Source organism: Pogonomyrmex barbatus, unplaced genomic scaffold (genome assembly GCF_055798465.1).
Source record: "Pogonomyrmex barbatus isolate J1 unplaced genomic scaffold, ASM5579846v1 scaffold15, whole genome shotgun sequence".
Taxonomy (NCBI): Eukaryota; Metazoa; Arthropoda; class Insecta; order Hymenoptera; family Formicidae; genus Pogonomyrmex; species Pogonomyrmex barbatus.
In genome coordinates, this window is record NW_028297111.1 from 6320299 (window position 1) to 6336779 (window position 16481).

General features: G+C 34.7%; 4 protein-coding genes across 5 annotated transcripts in view; 2 read left to right on the top strand and 2 right to left on the bottom strand.

Annotated features, from left to right (window-relative positions):
- LOC105429937 (uncharacterized) overlaps positions 1 to 2915 on the top strand; it is an 11347-nt gene extending 8432 nt beyond the window's left edge. For both annotated transcript variants that reach the window (XM_089073759.1, XM_011643198.2), the window contains exon 5: positions 818 to 2915. In XM_089073759.1, the coding sequence (XP_088929885.1) occupies positions 818 to 1939 (1122 nt within the window). In that variant the 3' untranslated portion in view covers positions 1940 to 2915. The remainder of the gene's footprint in view (positions 1 to 817) is intronic.
- The window catches only part of Adsl (adenylosuccinate lyase), a 29090-nt gene that overhangs the window by 3517 nt on the left and 9092 nt on the right, over positions 1 to 16481 (top strand). The gene's annotated exons all lie outside the window — the stretch shown is intronic.
- LOC105429936 (uncharacterized) lies at positions 2927 to 7586 on the bottom strand. Its single transcript, XM_089073761.1, has 13 exons — positions 7422 to 7586; positions 6955 to 7112; positions 6767 to 6860; positions 6311 to 6520; positions 5871 to 6079; positions 5632 to 5800; positions 5273 to 5529; positions 3968 to 4060; positions 3824 to 3896; positions 3668 to 3742; positions 3466 to 3567; positions 3136 to 3228; positions 2927 to 3061 (listed from the first exon to the last, which is right to left on the bottom strand). Exons 1-13 carry the CDS (start codon positions 7563 to 7565, stop codon positions 3011 to 3013), a joined length of 1728 nt encoding a protein of 575 aa, XP_088929887.1. The 5' UTR covers positions 7566 to 7586; the 3' UTR covers positions 2927 to 3010.
- LOC105429935 (uncharacterized) lies at positions 8296 to 14018 on the bottom strand. Its single transcript, XM_011643195.3, has 4 exons — positions 13655 to 14018; positions 12644 to 12853; positions 11999 to 12184; positions 8296 to 10322 (listed from the first exon to the last, which is right to left on the bottom strand). The coding sequence occupies exons 2-4, from the start codon at positions 12734 to 12736 to the stop codon at positions 10101 to 10103; spliced, it is 501 nt and encodes a 166-aa protein (XP_011641497.2). The 5' UTR covers positions 12737 to 12853; positions 13655 to 14018; the 3' UTR covers positions 8296 to 10100.

Consider the following 16481-nt stretch of genomic DNA (forward strand, 5'->3'; position numbering starts at 1 on the left):
ACATTATTTCAAGCATCAAGAGAGAATTTCAATTTTCTTTTTTAATTTTTTAAATATTAAGATTTAACAATAATATATGGTGGATCAAAATTTTGCATATATACAAAGAGAATATATAAATTAGAACAGAAATTATAGCTCGTGCTAATAATTCACTGCAGCCATCTTGAATTACGATATTAGAAGTGAAAAAAAGTGAAAATTCTTGCAAAAGATATTAAAATAAAAATATTTTTTGATAAAATAATGTTGCAATCGATAAAACTTATATATTTCCAATAATCAATAAATAACATATCTAGAATTGAATTTATTGTCTCCATTCTTAATGAGATTTATTTCTAGCTATATATTTATTTATTGATTATCGAAACAAAAGAAGAAATTTTTTACTTCATAAATTCTATCGATTACAAATATTCTTTTATTGAAAACTATTTGTTTTAAAATAAAAATAAATAAAAATGAATGAAAATATTTCTGTATTTTGCAAAAAACAATTTTTTATTGTATGTTTTCTTGCTTCTGATGTTATAATTTCAAACTGTAATGAGTCAGCAGAAGCCTTAAATAAAAAAAAAAATATATATATATATATATATAAATCAGAATGGATAAATATCTTGATGAAATTTTTATGACATTAAAAAAATTTAGACATTTATAAAAATTATATTTGAGAAACGTCTAGAGGTTTTTTAAGCATTTTATGATTTGCTTCCGTCATTTCGATTTATCGACTAATCGGTGCAACCGGTTTATGTTGTCAGCAACGTCTAATTTTTCTTTCGTGTAAATCACATATGTGTATCATCAGTATGAAGATCGCGGCACGGTCGATGACAAGGGCGACGTGCAGATTACCCGGAAGTATTTGCAGCAATCCAAAAAGGGCACATCCCCCCCGTCAATTCCATCGACACAGAACGATTTGAATCAAGGCAATCCGAAACAAATGCCGCCGATTTGTCCGCCGAACGATGGCAATGACCATTGCCAGGATGCTGATTTACCGATCGTGAAATCTGCTAACCACCGCTGCAACATTACTCGTTATTCCACGATGGCTATGTCTGTCATGAATAATTGTTTGCTGGATGACGAAAAGAAGTCGCCGATGGTGATCACGGATATCAATGACAATGTGCAATCGTCATTAGACGGGCACTTCCAGGACAAAGTACAACTGAAAAAGGACGCGAACGGTTTTCCCAACTTCGATATGTGGAAATCGAATCTGCCCACGTTACCCAACTCGCCTACGAATTCTAGTGGCCCGAAAGTTTACGAGTCGCTAAAAAAAATGCCAAATGAATCACCGCGCGATTTCGAGAACAGCACAGAATTGATTACCGATCAACCACCGCAAACTTCCTTTTTTAGATATCAATGCCCGAACGATTCCAACGCCTCAAATTATTCCTCTTCTGATTGCTCTACCAGCAAGATGGCGGAGAAGAACCGGCCGGTTGCCGCCGTCCGTTATCAGAATCATTCAGCAACGCCTTGTTACGTGCTCTTGCAACCGCCGGTTTATCTCTATTCTTCGAAAGACGTTATAACTTATTCGCAATCCCCAGTCATTCCTTCTCGCGACGACTATGATCGGCCGTATTGGTGCAACGAACAGATCATTCAGGGATCGATGGACTCAAGTCCCATTCAGGTCGGGAGCGAGAAACTAGGCGACTGCGAACTCTGGCATAAGACAATCTTGCCGAAAGCAGAAAATGGCGATGCGATGTCGCATCTAATGAATCCCGCTACGTCATATTACGTTCAAAATTACGCGCCTAATGTTGTCTTGAATTTCACGCCGATTTGCAATCCCTCGGAAAGCGTGTCGTCTTGCCTTGTCCCACTCGATGTGACAAATAACAACGACGAGAAACGCCCTAGACCGATTTTGAAGCAAGCGATCGCTCGGGTTAAGCTGTGATTCTCTTTTTTTCTTTCTTTTATTTATTTTTTTTTCTTTTGACATTTTATGCAGATTTTAAAAAATAGCGGCATTTTTATGTTTATTTCGTGCACTAATGAGATAATTATTAGGATATCATATCTTTTTTGTTTAATTATTGACCAAAGATAAGTGCTCGTATAAGTAGCACAAAAATCGATTTTCTTTCTTTTTTTTTTTTTTCCTTTTTTTAATAGGAATAGAAGTTGCTGCTAAACTAACCGTGACTTCTTTAATCCATAATTCAATATAAATGCGCGTTTTTTTTTTATTTTATAGTATTTTAACGGTAAATGTTAATACGTTAACATTCTTAACCCGCGTATAATCGTTGGTATCTATTATTTTTTAACGATCTATGTAAATCGCGGCTCTCTTGCATGCTTTACGAGACTGCAAATTTATATCGAATTAAGCTTCGCGATATACTTGTATTTATTTTAAAAGCAAGACGGATCGACAGTCCCAATGTTTTCTAATCGCATACTTTTTAACGGGTCTCAAATTTTTTTATTGTTATATTTTTTTATTATCGTCATGCACTCGGAGCGGATGGAAATAGAGAGCTCCGGAAAAAGTATCGCCAGAAATTAAATGAGCTTTATCGAAAATCAAGCTATATTTTAAAAATACAAGACTGAAGGTGAAAGCTAAAGATTAAAATCGACAATAAGTTAGCGCTGCATTAAACGAATCACAGCCGATTATAAGCGATGTGTATCCTCCCGATTACGGAAATTATTATCATGTTTCAAGAAACGTCGCAAAGAAGTACAAATCATGTTCTTCCGATAGTGTTATTTTACAATAGGTTACAGAGCTAATACTCAATAATGCGATCAGCGCTGCTTATTCTTCTCATTACGTCCGCGCAAAGACAAATATACTGTATGTTCTTTAATCGGTGTTCCTAATGACTGTTATTGTAAAGAATAAAGATTTTTTTTAACAATTACGAGCGAGCACGTTCTTATTATGTGCTTTACCGACACATGATATTCATAAATATAATAGCAATCTGTTTTTCGTGGAAGAAAAAGAAGTCACATGTCACTGCAGTCGACCACACTTTGGACAAGTATTTGATTTTAGTTTAATTTTCTGCAGATAGAAATTGTTTTTAGTTTCATTTAACATTGACGATATCTTTTGTTAATCGTCATTTTAATACCTACAGTTTTGACCCTTCGGTTACGAAAATGCAATCGACAATTGGCGCACTGTAGCTTTTCTAGATCTGCACCTTCGAGTTTACTCGTTATCTGAAGCTATTAAATATTTTTTTTTAGCATATTAAATAAAAGTTTATTTCTTCAAAGTGTTCGTAAGAAATTTAATCTCATTTAAGCTGCATACAAACAAATCATTTTGAATAAAAAATAAATTATTGTGCAAAATCTTTTTCAAATTTGAAGTTGCAATGATAAGTTTTAATTTTATTGCAAGCAAATGTATATTTAGTATATTTTTATTAGTTAATTCGCAATAAAAATACGGCTATTTACCTTTTTACTATCCATCGGAGCACAAGATTCACAAAAGTATCTTCCCGTTCTACTCTTGAAGACGGTGTAACTTTTGAAATTGTCTGAAGTTGGTGTTAACCTCTGAAAAATATGAACCGAGGATCCGAAAAAGTTTTAGATATCTTTAGATTTTAAAAGTAATGGAATTAATATTAATTAATCGTTGTTGTCTTTAAGTCACCTCTTGTTGCCTGCAAAGCGAACAAGCATCGTTTATCTGATCGATTATAGCATTCGGTAATATAGTATCCTCATCCTGAAACAGGGATAAATATTGAAATGTACATGAAATTTATTTTCTAGAACTTTATAACTGAACAACAAGGACAATTTATACTCCTTGAGCAGCCTGATTGTCAAACGTTCTCGACATTATTCTTTCGGAAATGTCATCTTCGTCGGATGTGTTTCTAAGCGACAAATAAAATTCGTAAATTATAAATTTGAAGGTATCATTTTCGTTTAGTTTTTAATTACTTACGTATCTTTGACTGGATTCACTTTATTTGACTTTGGATGGACGAGTGCTTGAAGTTTCGTCCTGTTGCTCAGCGGCGTGATTAACATTCTGTTCCTAAAATAATAGTTTCACATTATTACATATTTCGCAAGTCGAGGTCAATCACTCGGATCTTCACATGAATGAATACTATGAAAATAAGAAGAAAGATGATATAGGTGAATATAGGTTCAAAAATGCATCATTTTCGAGTTATCGTCATTTTTATGTTGAAATTTCAAATTGCTTTGCTTTCAAATTTTTTTGTTAAAATTGAAAGAAAAGATGATCTTTATAAATTTTATAACATAATCAAATAAAAGTTGCGAGTTGTTTTAGCATCACTCATAACTATGGAGATTTTTGTTCTGATTTTTGTCAAAAAATGCTAAGTGGGCCGTATTTCCACATACGTCTTGTTGAATGCTAAAGCAGTCGCAACTTTAATTTAATTATGTTATAAAACTCATAAAGAGTATATATATATATATATATAGGAGTGTATATAAAACTCAGCCATTTTTTTCTTTCAATTTTGACAAGAAAATTCGAAAGCGAAGCAATTTGAAATTTTAATGTAAAAATAGTGATAATTCGAAAACAATAATTTCCGGATCTATGTTCATATCAATTTTTTTCTGTTTTTGGATCATTCATTTCGAAACATCCTGTATTATAAATTGTTCACCACAGAGTTAAAAATAGAGGTAGTCGGAGTCCAAGGGCCTATCCAGACAGACTTGGCAAAGCAGCCATATGTATATAACCATATGTATAAGGAAAATTACTCAATCACATTTCTATCATAAAGGCACATGTAAAATGTGATTGGATAATTTGGTAAAAACCTTAAAATCCTAGCGAGACAGATGAAAACTTATACGAGAGAAATCGATCTTTGCCACATTCGTTTCAGTCAGTCTTTTACATAAATACGCGTCTGTGATATCCTATTTGTGTCGTGTAGTAAAAGATGTCGGTAGTACACACACACACACACACACACACACACACACACACACACACACACGACATGCACGTATATGCATGTTTTATTATGATTCCATTTGTGTACGATTCCTTTGAAACGAATATCGAAATTTTAATCGCCTGTTGCGAACCTGCCTTTAGCTTATGCTGCTTATGTCCCTCCATTCCTAAATCCGTAGTTTCATCAGATCGCGCAATGACAACCGACTTAATTATACATGTGTAAAGTAGTAAATCAATTGTATAACATTGTATCACGTAAAATGATCTACATTCGCGTGCCGGCGACCGGCGTACCTCGGCGATTTTTCCAAGTTTGTCGTGCTTCTTGTTTCCGTCGTGCGCAGAAATTCTTGATAGAGTCTAGCGCAGAGCTCACCGCCCCCTTTACTCCTTTCGATCTTGTATTCGTCCTCTCCGTCTGACTGCTTTTCGCTTCTTTTCATGCTGTCTGTGCTTCTCTTTCTCTGCACACTGTGACCGGCGATTGTCGTCTCACCGGCCGTTTTAGGTCTTTCAATCTTCGAAAGCATCTTTGTCGTTTCTTCTGCAAACTTCCGAAAATATATTCACTTCCACTTTTTCGCCGATTTCTGATTCTAAGCAATAATGACTTTATCACAATTTTATGTTGTGATACTGAATTTACTCGCAACCTGTTGTTTTGGACCTCCCCCCCCACACAATGTTTTGCTAGGTTTCTGCTTTGCTTTTTGCGCCAGCAATTCCGCACGTTCTTGCATTAACTTCTGCGTTTGTCGTTGTTGCGGCTGCGTTTGTTGTTGCTGCTGTTGCGTTTGTGTGGTACCTGTTATACATTTGCATCTACGGAAGGAGTCGTGTGAGCATTTTCTTTCTACAAGATTTCCTAAGTACAAAAAGGAAAGAAAGTTACCCAGGGCAACATGGCACGGTGACCCCTCCGCGAACGAATTGCACGATGGCGGGATAACTCCATTGTGACGAACGTTGGAAGCAAGACGCACCGGACATGGCACTTCCTTCGGTAATGGGAAAAGCGGGGGGAAGTTGAATTTGTTGATCGCAAAACTCGCATTTACTCAATGTCTGCATCGGCGTTTCCTTCGTGACCGTTTTCGGAGTCTAATCTCGTCCGGAAATATTCGTATGAAGTTAAAAGGAAGATTTTGTTTCCCCTCCCCCCCCCTCCCCCCGAAAACTATCGATATCGTTAATTTATATAAATCTCCGTTTCCCTATTTGAAGTGATACAGGATAGATTTATTTCCCGAGTAAGATAAAAAGGAAATTTGTGTGTTGACAAGTGTTGAAGTGTTGAATTTAACGCTCGAATATGATGAGCTCGGAGCTTACTTGACACTCCCCGACGGACAGCTTCGGTTCTGTTTGAATTTGGGCGATGCCGAGATTGCGTAACGATGGTACGCAGGTGGGACAATCGACGTACTCTCGTCGTCGGGGATATTCGACTTTGCGATAACAGCGATCGGGCAGTGCAATGCCTTTTAATTCGTAGGGCACTCTAACGTCACTCAGACTAGTCGTTACATCGTGCTTCATTATCTATATTTACGCTCGAAAAGTATAAATTAACATTATATAAAACAGCGATTTTTAATATGCGATTTCATCTAATGCGAAATCACCTAATCTAACATATCAGAGTCGTTGCTGCCTCTTTGGGAAAAAATTAAATCATGCAAAAAACGGTAAATGTTACCTCTTTGTAATTAATAAAAAAATTAATAAACATTTTCCTTACATTTTCTAATAATTTTACGTGTGTTGAAGACTTTTACAAGTACTCACTTCAAATTCTACTAAGCTTGGTTTTTTGTCTTTATATAAAAGTTCTTGCGCGCAACAGACTTGTTCGCAGACTGAACATTTTCTTTTCCAAAATCTAGAAATGTATATTTTTTTAAATTATATTATAATTCTATGTTAACTGGTCTACCTCGTTTCTTTGCTTCGAAAATTTTAAGATCGAAACTTACCCGAATATCATGATGATGTCAATCAAAAAGAATAATGCTGCCAGCGAACATAGTGTAATTGCTATTATTTGCACTATCGATTGTACATAACCGTAACAAATTAACAAAATCCCACCAATGGCGAAAAATATGAAACCAAGGAAAGAAAATATAGCCATCTGTAACGATTTATGTATAAAAAGTTTTTATAATTATAACATTATATTTACTTCTTTTTCTCTCAGTGAAAACAGGAAATACTTTAAAAGGTCAATGTTTTGTTAATAATAAATACATAATTTTTTTATATATAATAATAATAATAATAATAATAATAATTTTTTTTTCAGTTTGTTATTTTATTACGAGTTGATAAATGGTTGATAACCATTCTGCACTCTTGATAAACACTTAAACATTTCAAAGATAACAAATTTTAAGTGATATTTCACCACTGATTTTGCTGAAAAATAATGCGTGTAAATTACCGAGATAATGTGCAGGGCGCCCCCGGAAAAATAACTGATCAAGTCGACAGCTAAGATGAAAATGTATATGCCTGATAGGACGATCAAGAGGATGCAGGACAGCGCGCTTATCGGCATGGGATCCATAACGATCATATAGATCATGAATACGAACAGTAACAGTACTGTGAACTGCGTCGAAAGGAAATTTATAGTATAATAAGAAGATCCATCGATCCATTTTAATTCCGATATTAAACGAATGGAATGATAAGATATTCAATACGCACAAGCTGAAATATCCTTAGTGGTTTTATTATCGTCGACACGCATCTGCTTGTTTTGTGCTGCAACGTTCGATCCTCGCAACTCGTTTTCATTGGCATTTTTACCTCCGTTATCATTTAGTTCCTGTCTGTTTTATTTTTTATTTTGCCTTTTATGGATGTTTAACACTGTACGATATTATAACATTATATTTTGATATTACATAAATAATGTAAAACGAATGTAAAACATACATACGTGGAAAAATAATATTTAATACTTCTTGACAGTTATGTTGACAGTTAAGAATGTCTTTTTGTTTCTCTCCGATTGGAATTGTAGAATGACAAACTTCACGTAAATTTGTTTTGTATTTTTATCTGTGGCTTTGAAAGAAGAAAAGTAAGGAAAGGATATAACTTATATATATTTCGCTTATTTTTTATTAAATTTGTTTTATTTCTTCTCTTTTCTCTAAAAATATTTTTACAAATTTTATTATAACTGGATAGTTTGATTTAATCTACATATTACATTTTATCGACATATAATAAATATAAAGTGAAATAAAGTGCTCGTCTAAAAAAACACTTCGTGTTTCGATAAAATGAAATAAATATTTAACAAATTTTCTTTAATTTTCACATCTTTATTTTATTTTTATGTAAAATACAAATATTAGATAAAAAAGAAAATATATACTGGACACAATTTTCATGAATAAATTTCGCATGTACTTTATCTTAATATTAATAATCTTTGCTATAGTGCAAATTTAAAATCTATTAGCTACAACACGATAAATAGTAGATGTAATTTAGAAAAATGAAAAAGAAAAAAAAACAGAATGAAACAGATGAAATATAATGTAGATAGATATAACGTAGGTAGAAAGAGATCTTTTTCATTCCACTTAACTTAAGTAGTTACGAAATGTTGCAATAAATAAACTTAAAATAGCTTAAAGTTTGTTCACTGCAACATTTCGTAAAAATAAATGCTTTGGATACAAAAATGGACGGATTCATATGCGAATGGATACCTTATCCAAATAACAAAGAACATTTTAACGACACCGCTGCTGTCATGCGCACAGATTACAATTTGGTCTCCTTATACTAAATAATTAATGTAACTGGTTATATTATTAATTCTATTCTAACGGTAGTTACACGCATATACATATGATGTTACGTGCTACTATCATAATAACACAAATATATATGTATAATCTTACTATTTCTAATATGACTTCATATGTATGTATACTCGTCATACGATAATCTTATAAAATTAATATTTCTAAGAAATTTTACAATCCATTTCACAACGTATCTTTCCTCGAAGCAGATATATCCATTGAAATCGTAATGTGATTCATTAACATTGATAAATCCTTTTTTTTGTTTTAAATTTCTTTATCAGTTGTCGGTTCTCTCGCGGTGCGACATGGGTTGTGTGACGTCAGAGGCGAGAAATGACATGTAAAAAGTTTCTTGCGTTCTATAGCTTTATCTTGTACTTTTCCCTTAAAAACATGATATTCTTTCTTCTAATTATATACTTCTTAAAACTTGTAAAAAGTATCAGAAAGTAAGATATCTATTTAATAAATCACGTAAAAGCATAAAGTAATTTTTGAAATAATGGTCACTGCTCAACAATCAGAAATAACTAGATCTGGTAATTCAATATGGCTGCGGAGGGACAAACCTCTCTTTTACCTTAAAATCCTTTTTGATTTATAAAATACTGAAACCTCAGATTAACATTCATGAAAGTTTACAAAGTTTGAAACTGTTTACAATAAATTTTAAAATAGCAATAGACTTTGACGGAACTTTAGGAGTCAGCACGATAAATAATGCACATTAAATAAAAATTGATAATTTGATGTTCGATTTGATATTCATTAATTATACATAGTTCGAAACATTTTGATTCAATTTTGAGCCATCTTCAGATATATTATGTAACGTTGAGAGCTTCGCATATAATCGAAATCTTTTGTGCATGTCCAGATCTCAAATGTCAAAGGAAAACCAATTGTAGCATTTCAAATATATCGTCCAATCAATTCCACATGAAACAAAGAGCTGTATATATCTTTTTTTAGGATTGCAGTGAAACGCATAAAATACTCGATTATATAATAACAAGTTAAATATAGTCATAAAAGTATCGAATAAAAACATATAAGAAATAAATTGATCAGATTAAATCAAAAGACGGTTACAAGATTTAAAATGAAATAAACAGTAGATTTAAAAAATTGAAATTGTAATCACAATCCGATCCGAAGATCTTGAGTTAAATTTAAAAAAAAATTAAGGTTTTTTTTTTTTTTTTGAAATGGACTGTTCATAGCTTTGGCGATTCTTGCGCGAGTCTTTCAACTCGGCTGGATCGGACTTTAAGTGAAAAACGTATTTATTACGCATATCTTACGATGGCGATAATTTCCGCGAGAAATACTGCCGCGTTCACAAATGTAAACACGGCTGCTGATATGAGCATGTCCATGTACTGCTTACTAGGATGGATCTCATTGTTGTGCACGTAATAGTAAGGACCGTTCATATGGCGCCAATTATGGACCATCAGGCTTCCGGCCACTATATGCATAAATGCACCGACAGACGCAAACATCAACAACTGTAACAATGAATTAATCATCAAATTAAATGCACAGCTTTCGATGTAGCGTGATGAAAAACTTTTGCCACTCTATTTTTAATTTTTAATCACTGACGGAAACAAACAAAAGGACGCACGCAGATACGCTACCGTGACTCTTGAAACTCAATTTCACAGTCAATTACAAAATACTTAAATTCGAAAATATACATTTCTCAATATTTACAAAGTTTTATTTTAGTAACTTTGTTAATAAAAAATTTTTATTTTAACTTAAGTTTAAACTCAAGAGAAAAATATTTATTCTTAATCTTTTCTTGCTTTCTTGCTCAATTAAATGCATGCCATTTAACATTGGCGTGATGAGAAACTCTCGCTACTCTATTTTTAATTTTCAATCACTGAACTGATGAAATGATAGAAACAAATGTTAAGGACGCAAATATACTAGTCCTTGAAACTCAATTTTGCGATCAATCACAAATTTTGTAAGGTTTTAGTATCTAGAAAATTTTATTTTACCAATTTCTTAATGAGAAACTTTATCTGAACCACTATTTTAAAACAATATAATTTTTCAATGTCATTTTTTTTTCATGTTAACTTACATAATTAATGTATTAAAAATATTTATGAAATTTATATCATCGCGAATTTTATTTAATCGATCGCTTGAAATCATATTGAAATTATATGCGAAAAGACTTGTATTATTTCTTTGTACTTATTCTCGCGTCATATATATATATATATATATATATATATATATATATATATATTCCTATAAAGGTGAGACATTTTTCTGTTATTTGTTCAAGACATGGCTACAAATGTTATTGATTATACATGGTCTCGTGATGCGACACGTCGGCGCGCGTAATACGAGATTTGCGCAATTGAAAGATTTTTAAGCGCGTTATGATTCACGAGTTGACACGCGTGCGATACACCGTCCGATCTTCGTATCGCGCAATTTCCATGTCGGAGACATATGTTAAACGATGTGTAAAACTACACATTCAAACTGCAGCGTACTTCGCGCAACAACGAGGCCTTGATGGCGTTCGCCAATTAACGCATACGCCGCTGCTGCCGCGCCGTAATGACTCAGCTGTACAAATGTACTACTAGCCGCGGCTTATGGCGTTCTTACGAACATAATATAACAAGGACATATAACGTGTGTCTATAAGCGTTGGCTGTTAATCTCTGTTCGGAAAATACTCTGGCGGAACGATAACCTTTTTGTAAAAAAAAAAATTCGTCATCCGTATATATAGGTGTCTTGTATTACCCCCCGTCGATATTCATTTCGGCGAAAATTAATCTCTTTATAACGAGAGGAAGATATTCGATGATTAAACGTTAAATAATTTTTAAAAATAAAAATTTTCTATATGATTAATTAAAAATCGATCCTTCTGCTTTTCTGCTTATCAAAAATGTTGAAATATTCAGTGCGACAGAGATTATCCTTGAAATCATCTTATAGTCTTTTACTCTTATACCCCCCCCCCCTATTACCCCCCTCCCCCTTTTACCGCACGATCGAGGATGTACAGATGTATGGACGTGCTCTTCTTTGTGAAGGAGCCGCGGATAAGGGAAATGCGCCACAAGGGAGAGGCGTAGAAGTTTTAGAGCGAATTTTATTTAAATATTAATATGATTTATATATAAAGGAGGGGCATTACCGTTCTTTTCGGCACGCGATCGCCCAGCATGTGACCGATGATGAAGAGCGTATTGATGAGAATATAGCCGGCGACCGTGACGTAGATAGTAGCTGCAGCGTCGAGCTTGAATCGTGCCTTGTTGAAAACCCGTTGGAACGAATTTAATGGATCGACTATCAAACCGATTGCAAAAATGGCCAGAATCTGCATATCAAAAACATATATGCATTTAATTATTCTATTCCCATTGGATGTATGGCAATTGAAAAAAGAATAACGTAAGCCTTGAAGAATAATATAGGCCTTCAAGTAATGCGTAGTAAATAAAGGAAAAAAAAACACATCGTCGGATATTATCGTAAGTCAAGAGTCGAGAAATCAAAACAGAAAGCTCGCTCAAGGTTCGCGAGCTATTTTGAGCTAAAATTGATCTTAGATGATTAAAAATCATGATTCAATCAAAAGTAAAAAAAAAAAAATTGTAAAGTATATACATAATAATAAAAAGAAACCAATTCTTAAATACAATCAATTTCATATCATCGTCTTTCTTGAATTTTTGCGCGGAAAAGAAATTTCGACAACAGAGAGATACAGAGAGATACATTCTAATCTACGATCTAACATATACTTTCTATTCGATCAAGTTAAAAAGGAACTCGCCACTTCGAGCACTTTGATGATGATGGGTAGATGACTTAGAACTTTGTGCCTCTTGGTGGTCGGCTGTTGGCTTTGCTGAGCTTCGTCCGCCATTCTAACCCGTCGATGCTTTCCTCTTCCGTCGCCCAGTTTGAAAGATTTTCAATTCGATTTGATGACGATCGATTCTTCCTTTCCTGGCGTGCCACCCCACCTTCGGTCTTAGCGACCCTAAAACGAGAAACGCGATAGACATCGCGCGTAGGGGAGCCGCAGATAAATCGGAGGGTTGAAGTCGTAGCATATACGGCGAAAACAAAACGGATTATTTGGACGATAAGATATTACAATGTTTTTTTTTTTTTTTTTCATTCATTCATTCATTCCGGGTCGATTTTTTTCTGATCATCTAAAACAAGTGTCGTAAATATGATATAGTAAGCTATAGTAACTATAATGGTATTTAACACCAAAAAAGTGATAGGAAAGAGTGATAGTATTGTTAATTAAATTAATAAATGAAATAAAGATGATTATAAGAGTGGTTAATGAGAATAATTGACTATCAATTCTAATAATGATAAAATGGAGCGACATTCGCAGCAGAAATAACATTAATGTGTAGCTAACAAGGTGGGAACTAATCATGATAAAAATGATGAAATTTTTTTTCAACAAATAATTTAACATATCAATAGCTTTTTAATACGGATGCAAAAGAAAGGAAAGTTAAGAATCGATATTTTTTTTATCTCGATTCGTCTGAAATAGCCAATTAGAAAGAAATTTATTTTGAATTAACTATAACTTGTATTAAAGGAACAAAATGCAATATCTCGCTATGACTCGTTTCTTGTGACATGTTTCGTAACTTGAAAAAAGAAGGAAAATGGATTCCTCTCGTCTGTTTTTTCACAGAACGAATACGAAGTTACGTCACGCGTTGTGTATCGGCCGTTGCGGTTGAAACTCATTGTATCTAAATAGGTCTCTCAAACGATACGTTGAATAACAAATATTCCATTGATTCACCTGACACGCGCTCGTCACCACGTGTACCGTGTCACCTTCTGTCGTCTTCGTCTCCAGAGGAAACTCGCGATTTCACTTCTACGACACCGTCGGGGGCGGGGGGGGGGGGAGGGGGGAACGCGACGATCGCGCGAAGCCAAGTGATTTCGGAGTCTGTCGCGATCTCTCTCTCTCTTTCTTTCTTTCTCTTTTTTTTATCTCTCTTCTCGAGTTTCTCGAGAGAAAACGCTTCTTACGCCGGAGACGAATTTACGATACAAACGCGCGCAGGTTGTTGCGCGCGGCGCGACGCGACGCGTACGTCGACGTGAAGGAAACGTGCCCGCGCCGTGCAGCGGTGCAGCTCGGACTGAAACGCGACAGGGGGAACGCGACACGGCGGTGTACGCGACGCTTTACGAGCTTACGATTTCATGCGCAGGCGAAGTACGCGCGGCTTTACGAGTCTCACGCTTACGCGCGCGCCTTGGGCGTGCGATACCGATGGCAATGGAGAATCGGGACGTTTGCGATACCCAGGCAACGATCGCGACAGCGATCCTCACGCCTTCGGCGATCTCTTTTGCTCGTCCCGATCGCCGGAGATCGTCCAGAGGCATTGTCATTTCGTTGTGTCTCGAGGTGACACGGTGAAGGAGGGCCTTTCTCCTCCATTCAGCGATGCAGCGATGCTGCGGCTCGCTTACAAAATTAATCGCTTACAAAATTAATTAATAAAAAGTGTCGCGGCTCTCTTTCAAGGCGCGAATATTCGGCAAGAAACGCAACGAGGTCGGGCTCTTTCACGCATGGTAGCGTTTGACATCGCCGCAGGTTTCCGGCCGCGTTTTTGCCTATCTAAATATTTGTTCTGTATCGCCAATGTGTCACGGACGCGCCGCTAAGTATTTTCTTCTCGCGCACGCCCTGTTACGTCATCGATTGAGCCGCGCGTAATGACGCTGCATCATAGGTCAGATGCACGATCGAGGAATTCCGTTTCAATTTCCTAGTAGTAAGCCGATTTAATATAAAAATATAAAAAGGAAAAATTTAATACAAAAATAATTCTTTCAATTGTCTAACAATTTGATTATGAATTTTTAATACGGAATATCAAATTTGTTGGCGGTGAATCGAAGCTTAAAGAAGGAGAGCGCGAAATAATAAATAATTCGTTTTGCTCTTACTTACGTAGTTTCTGTTTCAGAACCTTACCTTACCGATCTTCTCGTATACTTTTGCGTTTTTAACAAAACTTTTGCGTTTTTTTTTTTTTTCTTTCTCCGCCTATATGTAGTTCACTTATAAGCTATAACTATGACTGATTATATTCGCGCTACTTTCGGAGAGCCGTTGCGCACACGCGCGACACACGGCAAATGCGGCGGGAACCATAAAATCGACAATGAATTTCCGCGAGAGCGAACTTCCCTCGCTGGAAATGCGCTCGCTCGATCCTATTTCATGACGTTTATTTTGACGTTGCGGCGTGGTGCAAGGACACGTTGTAATTCCGCGGGCTGCTTGCCTGGCGTGCGTATCGAAAAGGCTCGCTATCACATTACATATGAACGCGCGCTTATTACACCTAACCTGCAATTACCGCGACGTGGTTATTTTTAACTCGATACTTACTAAACATTTCCGGATTACTAGGCATTTTAACTGCACAGCCGCATTGTAATTGATAGACTTTTAATTCAAAGCCGTGATAACTGGGATCTCCAAGTCGTATGATTGGGGGCGCACAACGAGATCGAGAAACTATGTAATGTTATTAATGCGTATTACGTTTAATAACATTAAGTTATAATTATTAATTTTCATCGATCAAGTGATTTATAAATAATTGTAATTCTCGTGTATTATTTTATCGTTACATTTTATCAACATTACAATACTTTATATATATATATATATATATATGAACAACTAATTTTTGCAAGAAATATTATTCAATTTCTCAAGGATATTACGTACGTTAATATTATATTAGTATGTTAATAAAGATAAAGTTAAACGAATTAATTTAAAGTTAATAAGAAATTGATTTAAATTGTCATACTGTTAATTTAGAATTAAAATTATATTGTTCACAATTCACAAAATTAGTTTTCTGTCGTTGTTTTGTGCGGTCTGTGAAGAAGGATTATTACAAACAGTAAAAGAAATAAAAGAAATGAACTCCAACTTGTAGCTTTTTGTAGGCTATACTTTCCTTAACCGAAGCTACCGGAAGCGAATCGGTCGCGATATCGATCCACACGTTGTACGACGAGTTCGCTGCAATCTCTTACTTTCCATATACTCGTGATATTACTGCGTATCTATGTCAACTCGTCCTCAATGAAACATTCACGAAGCTTATGCAGTTGTGATTACTTTTCGTCGGTTATACAAATGCTTAGGTAGTAATTTATTTGCCGACGAGTATGCAAAATATTTTTTTATCGTTATTGACTTGTTCCATAGGCATAAGAAGAATTGCAACAATATAGCTTACAAGATGGAAACCTCGATGAAGGGAGAGATCTACGGATCTATGTTATTAGATAGTAAAATTATATATTAAAATTCGATTATCTCTTTTTATTTTTTCTTCAACAATAAAAATAATATATGGTGATCTCGTTATCCGATGATAACAAGAAATGGGAATAGTAATGTTATTAAAGATTTACAGAATAACAAACAAGTTCTGATACACAACAAATTAAATTGGAATTCTATATTCTATATATAGTTCTGTATTTTTATACAAAAAGTATGTAAATTTATATAAACAACAAACAAAAATTCATTGAGATACATTTTCATTTATAAGTTTACTTGTTTAATACATGTA